General features: G+C 37.9%; 1 protein-coding gene across 9 annotated transcripts in view; it reads right to left on the reverse strand.

The window, feature by feature from the left end:
- LOC127807998 (calcium-transporting ATPase 3, endoplasmic reticulum-type) overlaps window positions 1–18,106 on the reverse strand; it is a 141,719-nt gene that overhangs the window by 87,799 nt on the left and 35,814 nt on the right. For all 9 annotated transcript variants that reach the window (XR_008024844.1, XR_008024846.1, XR_008024847.1 and 6 more), the window contains one exon: window positions 15,597–15,655. Coding sequence is in view for 2 of the 9 variants with exons in the window: in XM_052346292.1 (XP_052202252.1) it covers window positions 15,597–15,655 (59 nt within the window). In the remaining 7 variants the exon portion in view is untranslated. The remainder of the gene's footprint in view (window positions 1–15,596; window positions 15,656–18,106) is intronic.

The raw sequence follows: 18,106 nt of genomic DNA on the forward strand, positions 1-18,106 counted from the left end.
TCCTACTTGTGTATGGTCAAATCTTTCCTATTGTTTAGCCTTTGTAATTTTTCCTATGTTGTACATTCCTCATCCCTATAAGAGGACTTGTATTTTATACATATGAAGTAATGAAGAATACATTTAGTTTTCATATGGTATCAGAGCCATAGTGATCTGCCTTCATTATCTTCTTAATCTGGTCAAATGATTATGTGCCTTCATTGCCACAATATTGTTTTTGGTTTGATTCTAGTTTATCAACCATTAATCTCCTCTACCATGTAAGAAATTTTGGAAATCACTCCTCTTATGACAAAAGGAGATGTTGTCCCGTTTGATCCACCTATGGTGACGCAGCGTGTAGTGCGAGTGTGAAGAAAACACACTAAAATAAATCCTTAAAAGAACAAACTTCAATGGCCGAATCTTGGCTTTCAAGAAGACGCAAAAACAAGACTGTTTTGCTAAGAAAACCCAAATAGGTTGCTGAAATTTGATTGATAAAAACTTAATTACAAACTCTAGATCCTAGGTATATTTATAGTGTTTGGCTAATCCAAATCCATCTAATATTTGGAAAACAAAATCCAACTAGAATCCTAATAGAAATAAATCATAAATAAAAGTCAACTAGAATCCTAATAAAAATAAAACTCTAATCAAACATGAAGTAGAACCTAAATCAAGTAGAAACATGAAATAGAATCCTAAATCAAGTAGAAATATAAAATAGAATCCTAAATCAAGTAGAATTCTAAAACTTAAGAAGTATTAAAATAACATTATAGCACTACTATTTTGGTGATACTGTTCCGGTTTAGTTGGGTCGGTCTTGAGCCGAGTCTTGATTGGTGACCGCATCATATGGGAAACACCTCAACCAGTGAATTGATACATCATTCATATCGTCTCGTCAAGCAAAACTATCTATAGTGGTCTCAACTTGTGCAGACGTTCTTGAAAGGTCGAGGGAAGATAGCTCATTTGACTAAGCCAGCCCCAAACACCTTGGATCTAGGTTTTCTTGCACAAGATATTGAGGATTCAATGATCATGTCTTAGCTTTGGAGTTCAATGCAACCTAAGCTAAGCAAGAATTATATGTTCTTATCTTCTGCTAAAGAGATTTGGAACACTGTAAAACGTACTTATTCTAAGGTGCAAGATGCTTCTATAATCTTTGAAATTAAACAAAGAGAAATAGTATGAGGCAAGGGTCTTTGTTAGTCAATGAGTATTATAATAAGATAAATGGATATTGGCTTGAATTAAATCACTATCAGGACATTAAGAAGGTGTGTAGTGAAGATGCAACTACCATTACTTCTATATTTGAGAGGGACAGAATTGTTGAGTTTTTGGCTGATCTTAACGTTGAGTATGATCAAGTGAGAGTGCAGGTTCCTAGAAGAGAAAAACTTCCATCACTTAATGAAGGGTTTTCTATAATTTTTAGTGAGGAATATAGAAGGATAGCCATGTTCAATGAGGCTAATCCTGAGGTATCAGCAATGGTAACTAACAGGATGAATGGCTCTTGGCTCAAGTCTCAACAGGGAATGAATGATCCACATCCTAGACCACGAAACCGAGAGGGTTTGTGGTGTTCATTTTGCAAGAAATCTAAGCATACCAGGGAAACATGTCTCAAGTTACATGGAAAAAAGGCAATTCTGAATAAGATGGGTGGTTTTAGGAATCTATAATCTAGAAATCAAGCATAGGTTTATAATATAAACAAGGAGGAGGAAACCATCATCGAGAAGACAGATCTGATTACAACTTCTGACTTAAGCCAACTAAACGCTGATGAAATCAGTAAGCTAAAAAGCTTTCTGAAAACCATTTAAGATGGAACCTGCTTACTGGCACAAGCAGGTACTTATCATAGTTCTAAAAGGCGCGAGGCACAAAAGGTCCTGGAGCCTGAGGCGCGAGTCGCACGAGGCGAGGCACGCCTTTGCGAAGCGAGGCGCACCTTTTAGAAAAAAACTAAAAATCTTGTAAAATCATAAAAAACTATCAAATTATCAATAATAAGTCATGCATATCATTAATGTTTCATTATCTTCAAATTCTAAACTAACAACATCAAAGTTGATTCATTCATCATGCAATTTGCTCATCCCTGTTATTTTTCTTCTTTTGCATGTACTCTCCAATCTCTTGTTTTATTGATGGAGGACATTTTAGAATAGCTTTAGTATTCTCCACAATCAATAAACACTACAAGTCCACAATCAAGAAAATGTTTTCATTTTGAAAAATGCTATTTTTCTAGGTCTGGAAGATTAGCGCATTTTTTCTAAGTCTGGAAGATTAGCGCATTATAAGGAGACATATAAGAAAATGTTTTCATTTTGAAAAACTATCTCCCGGTATTTTGATAGCTAATATTCATTGTTGTTAAAATGATTTTTCAAGAAACAGTAGGTATGTATTTTGGGGGTGGTAAAATCGCTAAATCCTGAGTTTGTACTAAAACCAAAATTCTATTTTTTTATTGTTATGGATTTTGATTTTTGAGATATTTTTATTGAATCCAAATGAGGGGTACTTTCTTATTTACATTTATGTATTAAAATAAATGGAAGGTAAAATATAAATAAAAGAAAATGTGGACATTTACTTAAACTAAAGAAATGTAAATAAGTTGTGATGTATGCATGCTGGAACTGAGAAGAGGGGAGGCTGGAGAGGATGCAAGCCACGGGTTTCATGAGGCGCGCCTCGCGCCTCAGCGCCTCGCCTTGCAAGGCAAGCGCCTTGCTGAAACCGCCTCGCCTCAGCCCAGGCAAGGCGCCAAACTGGCGCCTTAAGGCACCTTGCGCCTAGGCGCGCCTTTAATAACTATGGTACTTGTTTTCATTCTAAATCTTTTACTGCCTTGCATACTATTAGGAATCATTTATGGATCCTAGACTCAAGAGCTACTGACCATATGTCCTATGACCTAAATGTGTTTGAATCCCATAAACCAATGAGTGTTTCCAAGAAAATAACAATAGACAATGGTAATACAATTCCTATAGCAGGTCAAGGCAATGTCATTCTTCATGTTCCTAATCTTTCTAACAATTTAATCTTTGTTCATTAGCTCACTAAAGACCTTCATTGACATGTTATTTTCTCTCCTCATACATGTGAGATTCAAGCGCTAGACATGGGGAAGATAATTGGTGTTGTTGAGGAACATAATGGGTTGTACTACTTGAAGAAAAGCAATGATTTCACTAAAGGGGATCAACCTATCCTTGCATGTTCATCATAGCCTACTCCTATGACCAAGATATGGCTTCAGCATTATCGTTTAGGACATCCTCCTTTTAGTTTGTTACAATCTATTTTTCCTACTTTATTTAAGGGTTTACGTGTCACTAATCTTCATTGTCACGTGTATGAACTTTCTAAGCATCATAGAGTTTCTTTTCCTATCAATAATAAATTGTCTTCCATTCCATTTTCTTTGATACATTCTAATGTTTGGGTGCCATCTAGAATCCCTAATTGTTCTGGAGCTAGATGGTTCATATCTTTCATTGATGATTGAACAAGAATGATTTGAGTATATATCTTAAAGGATAAGACTGCTATTAACATTGTTTTGTCTATATTCCATAAGATGATTTCTAACCAATTCAGACCCCACATTAAAAGATTCCATACTGATAATGCAAAAGATTATTTTAATCACTACTTGCATCAGTTTTTCTAGTAGGAAATGATTCTCCATCAGTAATCTTATGTGGATACTCCTCAACAAAATGGGGTGGCCGAAAAGAAAATGCGGCATCTACTTAATGTTACTTGGGCTCTTCTCCTTCATCATTCTGTTCCTAAACTTTTTTGGGGAGAAGCAGTCTTAGCTGTTGCATATCTGATCAATCGGGTTCCTTCTAAGCTCCTAAATCATCAAAATCAATTCCAATGTTTGTCCTCCTATTTCCCGTTCGTCTTTGTACCTCCCTTCCTTTAAAAGTCTTTGGTTGTGTGTCTTTTGTCCATATTTCCAAGCATCACAGGGATAAGCTTCACCCTCAAGTACTTAAGTGCATCTTTCTTGGTTATTCCTCTACTCAAAAAGGCTACAAATGTTATCATGCTCTCACTAAAAAATTATCTGTGTCCAAAGATGTTACATTTATTGAAACTCAATCATTCTTTGGATCCTCTAGTCCTAGTCACCAGGGGGAGAATGTTACTAGTGGTGACCAAGGTGGTGGTCTTCCTATCTTGAATTTACCTCTTGAGTTACACCTAGAAACCGAAACAAAAGTTGTCCCAGACTCATTTGCTTCTTCCTCGAGTGAACAAGGCAGACCAGAACCACAAGAAACATAGCCACTGCCAATGCTATCATCCCTAGTCAGGTTTAAAGGTTCCCCTTATGTCTTAACGATAAGAACACAACCTATTCCAAATCCTCAACTTGGACCAACATCCACTCCAAGTTCAAGTAATGAAATCCCTTATCCCTCTAGTTCTTCTAATCTTGTTCCTAATGACTGGGACCTACCTATTGCTATTAGAAAAGGAATCAGGAGTTGTAAATAGCATCCATTGGCCAACTATATCTCTTATCATCGTTTGTCCCCAAAACATAAAAGTTTCTTAACCTTTCTAGATACCATTGTTATTCCTAAGACAGTTGATGAGGCTTTAAAGGATCAGAATTGGATACAAGCAATGCAGGAGGAGATGAGAGCCTTGGAAAATAATCAGACTTGGGAAATTGTGTCTAGACCAAAAGGAATCAGACCTATGGGCTGCAAGTGGGTCTTTAACCTAAAGTATAATGCATATGGCACTTTAGAAAGGTAAAAGGCTTGGCCAATAGCTAAAGGGTACACCCAAACCTATGGCATTGATTACCTAGAGACTTTTGCACGCAAAGATGAAAATAGTGAGGATCCTCTTAGCCCTAGCAGCATACTATGGATGGCAATTGCAGCAATTTGATGTCAATAATGCTTTTTTGGATGGAGACTTAGAAGAACAAGTATTTACGGAGCCACCACCAAGATTTGACAAAGGAATTTCAGGAAATGTATGTAAACTAAAGAAGGCACTCTATGGGCTTAAACAGTTACCGAGGGCATGGTTTGATTGGTTCTCTAAGGCTATGAAACAAATGGGATATCATCAAAGTAAGGAAGATCATACTCTCTTCATTAAACATTCAATGGAGGGAAGGATGATAGCTCTGTTGGTCTACGTAGATGACAATATTGTGACTGGAAATGATTTTGAAGAGCAAAAACATAGGGTGGTTTACCCTATGTGTATATATAGGGTGGTTTACCCTACGATGTAATTTTGTTGGCCTTCATTGTCATTTTCTCCATAACCCATTGCTTCTCCGGCCTTCATAGCCCGATTTTTTGCCTTCATTGCCATCACCTTCATCACTGCTACCATTGTCCCTAGGGTTCCTCCTATCAAGCCTCCATCTCCACATCGTCTCTAGGTGTGTGTTTTTTCCAATTGACCTCAATAGCCAGTATGTCGACAACCCAAATCGAGAAGGTGTCCCTGACCGTCGCCCTCGGTCGTTGCTCCCGACAGTCAGCAGTAGCCCAACCATCAACTGTTGTCCGTCATCCTCGACCAACGACTGTCGCTACCCGTCGCTATCAACAGTGGCTCTCAACCATTGGTTGTCACTCGACCCTCTCCCATAACCGTCACTACCTATTCCATTCTCTCTAGTTCCAACGACCTGGTAAGTTCGGCATCCTCTTTGGCATTGCAGCATCCCTACTCAAATGACCCTTTGATTCAAGCTTCCATCTCTGCCATTCGGACTCCTACAATATTGCAACTTCCTACTCTGGCAAGTTACTGTGTCCTTACAGTGAACCCGTCTGTTTGGTGTTGATCTGGTCGTTGACCCATCACCTTCAGGTTTTGAAAGATGTCTTCAATCTCTGCAACTAGTAACCCTAGTCACTCCTCGATTTATCCTAACACCAATATGCCAACTGGAGTCGCTCACAAGACTGCAACGAGCAACTTCCAGAATCTTAACCCGTCCTATCAGTTAGATAGGAGAAACTACCTACAGTGGTCTTAAGTGGTGAGAACATTCTTAAAGGGTAAAGGGAAGTTAAGTCATCTTGATGGAACAAGAACACCAAAAGGGAACTTCAAATTTGCAGCATGGAACAAGGACTCGGCAATTATGTCATGGTTGTGGAACTCAATGCAACCTAAAATTAGCCACAATTGCATGTTTCTATCCACTACCCAAGAGGTATGGTAAACTGTTTGGAAGACATACTCGAAAATGCAAGATGTAGCCTTGATGTTTGAAATCAACACCAGAATCGCATCTACGAAATAGGCAAGTTTTTCTATGACTGACTCTTACAATACACTGAATGGCTTGTGGTTGGAACTTGATCGCTATCAAAATCTAAAGATGAAAGACAGCGAGGATGCCCAAGCCCTGAAGGAGTTCATTGAACAAGATCGAATATTTGAGTTCCTAGCAAGTCTAAAGCCAGAGTTTAACCCTATTTGGGTTCAAATCCTTGGAAGAGAAAAGTTGCCACCACTAGGGGGAAGTCTTCTCTATTGTTCGGGCCAAGGAAAGCAGGCGCTTGGTTATGCTAGAATCTCAACAAATTGAAGGGTCTGACATGGTCTCAAAGAAGCCTAATGGAGGAAGGACAGCCGTGGGGAATCAGATTGACCGTCTTAAGCCCTCCAATAAGTATCGTCATTGGTGCACATTTTGTAAGAAGCCACGTCACACAAAAGAAAATTGTTTCAAGCTTCATGGAAAGGCTAAGTTCTAAGTGAGACTGGTTGATTCAAGGGACAAGCACAACAATCAGCAAACACTGCCAAAATGACATATCAGTCCCAAGATGCCTCTGCTGGTAGTGATGAACTCGGTGGACTAAGTAAGAAGGAAATTGAGAAGCTGCGAGGTTTCATCAAATCTCTTTCTGGCTCTAGTTTTGCATGCTCTCTGGCTGCCTCTGGTAAGTGTCTCTCTACTTGTTCCTTTAATGCTCATGCAAGCCCACATCCTTCTTCATGGATTCTTGACTTAGGCACAACTGATCACATGACACCATGCCCCACCTTTTTTGAAACCTACACACCCCTTTCAAGCCACAAAGGAATTGTTGTTGCGAATGGCTCTCATATTCCTATTGCTGGTCAAGGCAACATCAATCTCATTCTCCATATCCCATTAATCAATGTTCTTCATGTTCCCAAGCTATCCACCAACCTTTTGTCCATAAGCCAACTTACTAAATCTTAGAACTGCAGTGTTACATTTTTTGACACACTGTATTTTTCAGGACAAGACTTCAAGGGGGAAGATTAGACTTGCTAAGGTTAAGGACGGACTCTACTATCTTGAGACAACAAGCACTTTGAATGGATCAGGGCATCGGTTGGCTCTCTCATCACAATGTAACCCCTTTCCTACTACTTCCAAGATCTTGTTGCAGCACTATTGATTTGGTTATCCTCCATTTAGTCTCTTAAAAACTATGTTTCCCGCCTTATTTCAAAACATATCTCTTGACAATCTTCATTGTAAAGTCTGTAAACTTGCCAAACATCACATAACTTCTTTTCCCTTGGTGAATAAAAGATTTGCTTTCCCTTTTTCATTAATTTATAGTGATGTATGGGGTTCTTCATAGGTTTGTAATTGCACTGCGGCTCGATGGTTTGTTTCTTTTATTGATGATTGTATTCAAGTCACTTGGGTTTACCTCATGAAAGATAAATTAAATGTTTCCACTGTCAATCGCAATTTTTGTCACATAATCAAAACCCAATTCAGGATGTGTATCAAATGATTTCGATCGGATAATGCTAAGGACTACTTTAACCAACGTCTAAACCATTTTTTTTCTTAAAGAAGGCATTATTCATGAGTCCTCTTGTGTTGATACCCTCCAACAAAACAAGGTGGCTGAAAAAAAAATTTGTCACCCCTTAAATGTTACTCGTTCCTTATTATTTCAATCTCGTGTACCTAAACGATTATGGGGGGGAAGCTATGCTCACTGCCACTCATCTAATTAACCGTGTCCCCTTTCAATCCCTTGGCAAAAAGAGTCCCATTTGGCTTGTAAATGACCTCAAGATCAAACCAGAAGGAACGATGAAATTATACTATTATAACAAGTCTACTATCAGTATTGCTCACAGTCCAATCCATCATGATTGTACCAAACATATAGAGGTCAATAGATATTTCATCAAGAAAAAACTAAACAATAGTTTAATTACTACTCCTTATATACCAACAGAAAATCAATTAGCTGACATCCTAACCAAAGGTCTTCCATCAGCAAGATTTCAGGAGATTACACACAAGCTAGGAATGGTCAACATTTACTCACCACCTTGAGGGGGAGTGTTGGAGAAACCAATTTGAATTGATTAGGACATCCCAATGAATCTCCTCGTATTGTGTGATTGGTTGTTTGAATCTTTCCATATTTATTAGTTGCCTTTTGTACAGATTTGATTTGGTTTCCTTTCTTCATAGTTCCCTTCTTGTAATCTTTCCTACTTTGTAAGTTTCTATGTGTATATATAGGGTGGTTTACCCTATGATGTAATGATGAGAAAGCAATTACAACATTACAGCTTTGTTTACACTAAGGAAGATTTTCAAGTCCTGGATCTGGAGCTTGTACAGTCCAACTTGTCAAAGTCCAAGTTCCTTTCAACCAATCGAGAATGATGGAAGACATTAAAGAAAATATTTTCGGAAATATTACTCTAGGTATAAATGTAGGACTTAGCATTATTTATTTCTTTCATTTATTTCCTAAATAATCTTTGATTATCTTTATTTATTTCTTTCCTAGAAAAACTTTGATTATCCTTCCTAGTTATTCTTTGATTATGTTTTCATTATTTAGAATTCTAGTTAAGATAGAATTAGGATAGGATTGATAGTTGTCATGTACCTAGGGTTAACCTAGGGTTTAAAAGAGAATTTGGGAGAAATCGAGAAAGATAGAACAGCAAGATAGAGAGAATTAGAGCAGAAAGAGAGGGATAACAAACAGAATTAAGAGGCAACAGAGATGATCTAGAGAGAGAATAGAGAAGTGAGAGGGAAGAATAGAGAAATCAGTGAGGAAATTGAGAGAGAATTGATCAAAGGGAAGACTGAAATTCAAATATCATTCAACAACATGCATTCTCTAACTACACAAGCCTATTTATAGGCTTAAGAAATGAAGGTTCTAACAGCTATAGCATAAGAGTACAACCAAAAGAGAAATACATATAATACCTATTACTAATCTATCCTTAGGATCCTTGGGATCGTGACAATAACAATTTCCCCCTCCTTGAAAGAGTCTTTGTCCCCAGGAACTTACGGCGATTGGCCATTGCTCTTCATCCAATCCCAGCTTTCTCTATCTGTTTTATTCTTCTTTCTTTCATCTCCTGCTAGGTTTATTCATCTTCGCTTTTATGTTCCTTTTCTTTTACTTTTCCTGTACACATTGTTGACGATGTTGTTGTTCGATGTTCTAATGATTGTCTTGATGCTTAATTGTGTTGTATTGTTTGTTTAGCTGTGTTTAGCTACTATGTTTGTAAGCGGTTAGTTACCGCATTTTTAATATGTTGTATGAAAGCTGACAGTATATAAGTCAGCTTTCAGCTTATGTTAAGTGTGGTTCATTTTGTTCCGTTGATTTTAATTGAAAGAACTCCTGAGGTATTTTTCTACCTTTGTTTTTCATTCTTTCCATTGTTGAGATCTCGCTTCATGGTATCAGAGCCTAAGACTTACGTCAATGGCATCGCACAATTCAGCCTCATCCAATCCTCCTCAATCTGCTTCAACATTGTCTGTTGCTACTAAGTCGGATTTTACGACAGTAGCAAAGGCTTTTAGTTTCGTTCCAACGAAACTTGATTCCAGTAATTATCTTTACTAGAAGGCGCAAATCATGGCAACTATCCGTGCGTTTGATCTAATGCAGTTTGTCGACAAAACTGCTCCACCATCTAAGTATCAGTATTCCGATCAAGGAGAGCAGGAGGCTGTTAATCCAGAATATCTTAGATGGATTAGATCTTATCAGCTCCAGTTAGGCTAGTTATTTTCAACGATTGACAAGGAAGTCCTAGGTCAAGTAATACATTGTGAAAGTTCATCAGAGGTGTGGTCTTTTCTGGAGAATTTATATTCTCAACAAACTGTTGCTCGCTCATTTCAACTAAAGCAGCAACTTAGATCAGTAAAGAAAAACAATTTGTTTGTAAATGATTATCTTTTGAAAATCAAGACTATAGGACACTCCTTAGCTGCTATCAACGATCCGATTAGTGACAAGGATTTGTTAATGGCAATATTGAATGGATTAGGTGATGACAATGACAATGTCATAGGTCTGATCACGTACCAGATGGACGAGATCAACATAGAAAAGGTGCAATATCTTTCGTTGATACATGAGCAGAGATTGTCAACTAAGAATATTTCTCAAGTATCTAATGGAAATACCTTTGAGAATGCTACAATGTCAGTGAATTTTGCGTCTCAAACAACCAGAGGAGGTAGGAATTCTACTGGATTTTGAGGAGGTAATTTCAAAGGAGGAAATAATCGAGGTCGAGGCAGATTGCCAGGAAAACAATTTTATTACCAATTGTGTGGCAAACCAAGACATTTTACTGATCGGTGTTATCATAGGTTTGACAGAAACTTTCAGCGAGATTTTAATTCGTTTGGTAAAGAAAGTGGCAGCACATCTCAATTCGACTCTCAGGCTTTCATAGCTTTGTCTCAGGAGTCTAATCGAGGTTACTTGAATGAATTAGAGTTTCCATCTGGGACTTCATATGGACATGTGTCACAACCTCCTTTTGACTCCAGACCTCCTTTTGACTCCAGTTCTCAGTATTCTCAGCGTTATCCACATTCTAATCAGTTTGGGGATCAATCTTGGTGTGTAGACTCAGGTGCTACAAACCACATCACTTCCAGCTTAAACAATCTCTCTTCATTCTCCTTACAATTGGACAGATAAGGTAGCTGTTGGTAATGGTAAAACTCTTCCAATCTCAAATGTTGGTCTTACTCAAATGCTTACACATTCAACTCCTATTTCCATTCTTTCATTACCAAATGTCTTACATGTGCCTAAAATGACTAAAAACCTCACTAGTGTGTCTCAACTTACTAATGAAAACAATGTCATTGCTGAATTTCACTCCACCTTTGGTTTGATCAAGGACAAGGAAACGGGTCAAGTGCTATTCCGAGAGGTGCTTAAAGATTGTCTTTATCAAATTGCTCCAGCACTTGCTCGTGCTCAGCTTCACAATGTTTCTTCTTCTTCTACAATCAGCAATTTCTCTGTTGTTATCTCTAAGAGGTCTCCTATCTCTCTTGTTTCAGAAGGTCCTATTAATTGTTGTAACAGACAAAATTTGTCTTTGTCTAGCTTATAGTCCTCATGTAATAACAATAGAGTTTGCAAATAGTGGCATGATAGGCTGGGTCATCCTTCTTTCAATGTACTGAAACACGTTCTCAATAAAATACACGTTTCATGCAATTCTACCAATCTGTCTTTTTGTGATTCGTGTAAATTGGGTAAGTTACATCAACTTCTGTTTGCTTCTTATCCAATTTCAGCAAAGCATCCTCTAGAAATTGTATATTCAGACCTGTGGGGCCCATCCCCAGTCTTGTCCACTGAGGGATATAGGTACTACATAGTTTTTGTGGATGCTTTTACTCGTTATACATGGTTGTATCCTATCAGACAAAAGTCTGACACATTAAATGTCTTCAAGGCTTTTCATAAATTTGCTGAGTCGCAATACAGATCTAAACTTCATGCTCTTCATACAGACAATGGGGGAGAATTTAAAGCTTTACTGCCCTATCTTGCCTCTTATGGTATTCAACCTAGATTCTCTTGTCCCTATACACATCAGCAAAACGGTGTTGCTGAAAGAAAACATAGGCATATTGCTGAAATGGGTCTAACTCTTTTATCTCATGCTCAAATGCCTCTCAAATTTTGGATTGAAGCTTTTCAAACAGCTGTCTTTACTATTAATTTGTTACCAGCTGCACCATTACAGTTTCAAAGTCCCTTTGAAAAACTTTATCACAAACTCCCTAACTATCTTCAGTTGCAACCATTTGGTTGTGTTTGCTTTCCGTATCTTCGACCTTATAGCAAGCACAAGTTTAATTTTCATTCTACTAAATGTGTGCTTCTAAGTTATAGTCAAGTGCATGCTGGGTACAAATGCATGGATTCTTCGGGTAGAGTGTATATAACCCGTCATGTCATTTTCAATCCTGATGAGTTTCCATATCCTCAATTGTTTCTTCATTCAATTTCATCAACTACTTCATCTAAACAATCATCCTCCTCGGGTGTGTCTACAGATGTTCTTAATTTCTTCAAACGTTCATCTGTCTCTTCTTGTTCAACTTCTCGTGAAGCACCCAATACTCATTCATCTCCTGTTTGTCCTATAGCTAATTCTCATTCGTCTCCTGCTTTTGACCAGCCATCTATTTCTTAACCTTCCAATTTATCTTCTAGTTCAATTTCAAACTCTGCCTCCAGTTCTACTCCTTCTCATCTTCAGTCTACAACTCCTACTCCAGCACTGTCTATTCATCCAATGATCACTCGTTCTAAGGCCAGAGAGTTAACTCTTTCTTCTCCACATGTCCTACTGAGCTTCTCTAGAACCTAATACTGTTCACGAAGCTCTTTTAGACTCCAATTGGGCTCAAGCTATGAAAGAGGAATATTCTGCTCTTCAACGCAATAATACATGGGACCTTGTTCCTCCTTCCTCTGATATGAATCTGATCACTTGTAAGTGGATTTTTCGGGTTAAATACAAGTCTGATGGGTCTATTCTTAAGTATAAAGCTCAGCTTGTTGCAAAAGAGTTTCTTCAAACTCCTGGCATTGATTATGCCGAGACATTTAGCCCGATAGTTAAAGCCCCTACCATTCGAGTCGTATTTTCTTTGGTGTTCAATTTGGTTGGGATGTGCAGCAAGTTGATATTAACAATGCATTTCTCAATGGAGATCTGTAAGAGGTTGTTTATATGGTGCAGCCTGAGGGATTTATTAGGTCAGCATTTCCTTCACACGTGTGCCGACTGAAGAAGTCTCTTTATGGTCTTAAACAAGCTCCACGAGCTTGGTACAATAAGTTGCGAACTGCTCTGCAGGATTGGGGTTTTGTACGTGCTATCTCGGATGCTTCTTTGTTTATAAAAAGGATGCCTACATGTGTTGTTTGTTCTGGTGTATGTCAATGATATTCTCATCACAGACTCCGATATAGCTGCTTTACATGCATGTATCAAAGATTTAGACACCTATTTTGCCCTCAAGACTCTTGGATCTGTTAACTATTTTCTTGGTTTTGAGGCTTTTCGAGATGATACTGGTTTGTATTTGACTCAGTCCAAGTATACATTGGACTTACTTCAGAAGGCTGTCATGACTGGTTGTAAGCCTTGTTCAACTCCCATGAGTCCAGACTGTTCATTAACTACTGATGGTGATGATTTTTCTAACCCAACTCTACCGGACTATTGTTGGGTCTCTTCAATATCTCACCTATACTCGTCTGGATGTTGCTTTCACTATTAATAAGCTGAGTCAGTTCTCAGCTGCTCCAAAGGTACAATATTGGCTTGCCTGCAAACGTTTACTTCGTTATCTGAAGGGAACAGTTGGGTTTGGTCTGAAGTTCACTCCATCTTCTTCTAGTTTGGCTCTCTCTGTGTATATGGATGCCGACCATGCTGGTTGTAAAGTCACCCGACGGTCCACTAGTGGTGTTTGTGTCTTTCTTGGAGATAATCTCTTGGTTTGGAGCTCAAAGAAGCAAACTATGGTTGCTCGTTCTGTTGGTGAAGTAGAATATCGAGCTATGGCTCAAGGTGTTGCTGAAATCTTGTGGTTAAAAACTTTACTAAATGAGTTGGGTTATCCTTTTACAACTACACCTATTCTCTGGTGTGACAACCTAGCTGCTAAGTCTATTGCTGAAAACCCTGTGTTCCATTCCAGGACTAAGCACATTGAAGTTGATGTGCATTTTGTTCGCGAGAAGGTTGAATCTGGAGATGTGGACATTCGGTATGTTCCTTCTTAGCATCAAGTTGCTGACATTTTTACCAAGAGCTTGCCTACGGATCGGTTCTTGTTTCTATGTAACAAACTTCGCCTCCACATGACACCTGCTGGTCATTGCTCAACTGTTTCAGCTCACAGTTGATTATGGAGTCTCGTTTGAGGGGGCATGTTGAAGATATTGTTGTTCGGTGTTTTGATGATTATGTCTTGATGCTTAATTGTGTTGTATAGTTTGTTTAACTGTGTTTGGCTGCTATGTTTGTAAGTGATTAGTTACTGCATTTTTAATATGTTGTATGAAAGCTAACAATGTATAAGTCAGCTTTCAACTTATGTTAAGTGTGGTTCATTTTGTTCCGTTGATTTCAATTGAAACAACTCCTGAGCTATTTTTCTACCTCTGTTTTTCATACTTTCCATTGTTGAGCTCTCACTTCACACATAAAATGTAGCCTTCCAAAATATCTACGATCAAGTTCTCTTCTCCACTTGATATGAAAGTGCCAGTGACTCCCTTGTTCTTACTACTGTCATTATGCCTTTCCTCAATGACTGAAACATAACCTCCATGTCTAGATTTAAACTTCGGAGCCCAAAGGTCCAAAAGTCCTAGCCTTAGGATCTCATCAGCCTTATGAGCAGTTTGCTTAGACCTTTCGAACAGGGGAACTAGGAACAACCCTATATCAATGGAACTAAACTCAATATTCACCACTGCTCGCCTCACTTCAATCGATCACCCTAACAATCACCAAGTGATCATCGCAACAATCACCCGACTCACATCCAAGGATCGGTCGCTCTGATACCACTTTGTCAAGATCTTGAACCTGATGGACCAATTCCACTATATTGATGAGAATCATAATAGAATTTTGGTGAGAAATGAGAGAAAAATGGAGGGAGATAAGAACAAGAGGGAGCGAGAGAGAAAGAACATTCGGGAGGGAGAATTCAAAGAGAGAGAGATATGAAATTGGATAGAAATTTATTTATAGAAAAAAAAAATTGGATAGAAATTATCAATTCTCCTCATTAGGGTGGGTTAGTTGCTTATACGCCAATCCTAACGCAGTGTTTGGTTGGTGCCAAACCAATTTACAAGGTACAACCCCAAACAGCTACCTGAAGGTACAATCACCCACTAACTGCCATATAAAAAATAAGAAAAAGGAATCCCTTTATAGAACATTAGGGTTCCTGACAGCAGCCTACTCTAAATATCAGCTATATGCTTGCATGTGAATGTTAATGTACAACAGTTCCAACTTCAAAATGTTTTGGTCAAAAGCACTAAAGCATGAGTGTTCTGCCTGTTTAGATCAAATATTATTCTATGATGGCAGTGTTGCATTATGCAACACATCCAGCCCCAGCATGGATATGCTTCAAATGAACTAACAGTACTTATGAAAGGCATCCAATGCATGCTTGTTCTTCATCATTTAAAAAAAAACAAAATTAAAGCACTCACGTGGTAACGACTGCAGGAAGTCCCTCAGGAATAGCTGCAACTGCAAGAGCAACTGCAATCTAAACAGGAAATTTAAGTAAGTCAGATATTACCAAGCCATGGAATTCACAACTCACTTCAGAATATAAGAAGGTAAGAATTTAGAACCATATATCAAGGTGAGAAGACAAAGCAAGAATAGCATCCCAGTATCCAAACACTTAAACGGACATGACAGAGAATCATAATGACTTACATTACATGCAACAAAACCAAATCTAACAGAATAAAATCAAGGAGAGGTTCATTTAAAAATGTAAGATTGCGTTGTGGGTACAGCATCTTGAAACTAACAATTTGTAGGACTCAACATGAGAGAGAGAGAGAGAGAGAGAGAAGAAAAATTGACAAAAGAACATGACAATAGGTGGAACCAACAGGATAATCAATCCCAAATAAATGGGACAAAAGTATGTCCAGTAAAACTAGAAAGGAAAGAGCATCCCTGGTGCATGAGGCACATTGCTTTGCGAGGTTCAAGGGATGATCATTTTCATATGCAACCTTACCCTGGCTTTGCAAAGAGAGTTCCCATAACTCAATCCCATGCACAAAGGAGCAACCTTATTATTCTAGGAAAGAAACTCTAGAAATAAAAAAATAGAGATATTCTAGGAAGGAAACAACTATAGCAGAGATTTTTGGATTTCTAACACTAATCATACAGCAGGATCACCTGCATTAAATTTGAAGATCCTTTGATTTAAGGTCCAAATATATTAAGAATTATCATTATAACATTTATGGTTCTGCTACATAAAAATTGAACTAGATATAACATGAGGGTGTTACATGGGATATGTAAGTAGTAAGATCAGTGTTTGGAATTGCCTTGTTATAAATAGGTCCTAGGTGTCATGTTAGGCTTGTTACCCCTCATTAAAGTTTGGAAAAGAAACATCACAAGGGCAGTAAAGTGAGAAACCTTGTAATTAGGAAGTAGTCCTATGATCCTGGGCAAAGGTGTGCTTGGAGCTGCATAACTGGGTGCAGTTTAATATTTCTTTTTTTTTTTCTGTAAATGCAATTTAATATTTCAAGAAGTTAACACTCTGTCAAGTATTTTAAAATGTAAGAGTTAGAGACTCTCATGTGACTTTTCCTAGAAGGGTCATGGGAATGCAAGCCATGACAAAAATAAAGCAAACATTTGTCAATATATAAGGAAAAGCAAAAAGAAAGTACTTGCTGATATATAACTGTCTAATGTTCAATGAAAAATCAGTGATCATACTGAAACAAGTGTATGAAGTAAATTTGTTTTGACATTAGGACAGCATAACTTCACAAGAAATTTTCATCCCACTACATCTTATTCATTTTCAAGATGTAAAGTTCCATGATGCTGCTTCCATGTATGGATACAGTAAGCCCAACTCTTTTGCAATCATCACTAAAAAAAAGACAAAAAATCAATTTGACGAAAGAAGCCAACACCACTCCACAAGCTACAAAGTGGATGATGACGGCCCCTTATGGCGAGTTAATGAAGTAGTGTCCCATCTGGAGATCTATAGTACTTAATGGGCGTAGCAATCAAACAATTCTATAACACTGAGGTATTGATTATAGAATAGTCTTCATAAGGAAAATCTGATAGAAAAAAAAAACAATTGAAAAATGAGATCCAGAATGACATCTTAGTCACCCCCAACAAATAAAAAGAATACAGAAATAAAGTCCTTCCAATAATGCATGAACATGTTCCTACAGTTAATCATGGGCATGCATTCAACTAGCTCACTCCTTCAGAAACTAAGGTGCCAATTAATGCAGGCATCCAGAAACAGCTAGTACCAACAGCACTGGGCTATCATATAAAGTTTTGAATGCAATGAAATGAATACTTTTTCACTTAAGACTCATCAAGAATTGTTTGGCCTTTGATTTAACTTAATCCAATTAATGTGGGCAAATACATTCACAATTGAAATATGGAATATAAATATAGAATCTAAATGAGGTTTACAGCTTTTAGGGGGAAAACCTTACCACCAATCATAATTGTAGGCAAGAATCTCAAGTCAGATCCAAAGACCATTTGAAACCAAAACCATGCGCAGTAATCAGAATAGATAACAAGTATTTACAAGCCATAAAACCCTAAATTGAATCCATGATTTAAGTGGTTGCCTCTATGATCTCCTACACACTTTACCTGTGACCCAAATCTAGGCACACAATGCACTCCCCTTGGAACTCTCTTCTAAGGCCTCAATTTTCAAGATTTTGAAGGCTGGTTTTGCAAAGAATTTTGCTCAAGTTGATTAGAGAAGTCTCTCCTATGTTATGAATAAGAAAAGAATTCCAGAACTCAGGCAGAATATAGAGTAAGATAAAATTCAGTCAAGAAATAGAGGATGTGATCCCTGGTATATAGAAGACTTACTCCTGCATGTCTCCAGAATTATTCAGAAAATCATGCACCTTGGGGACAACTAGTGGTGGCCTAGCACCCCTAGATAGCCATA

This window comes from Diospyros lotus, chromosome 8, assembly GCF_014633365.1.
Source record: "Diospyros lotus cultivar Yz01 chromosome 8, ASM1463336v1, whole genome shotgun sequence".
Classification (NCBI taxonomy): domain Eukaryota; kingdom Viridiplantae; phylum Streptophyta; class Magnoliopsida; order Ericales; family Ebenaceae; genus Diospyros; species Diospyros lotus.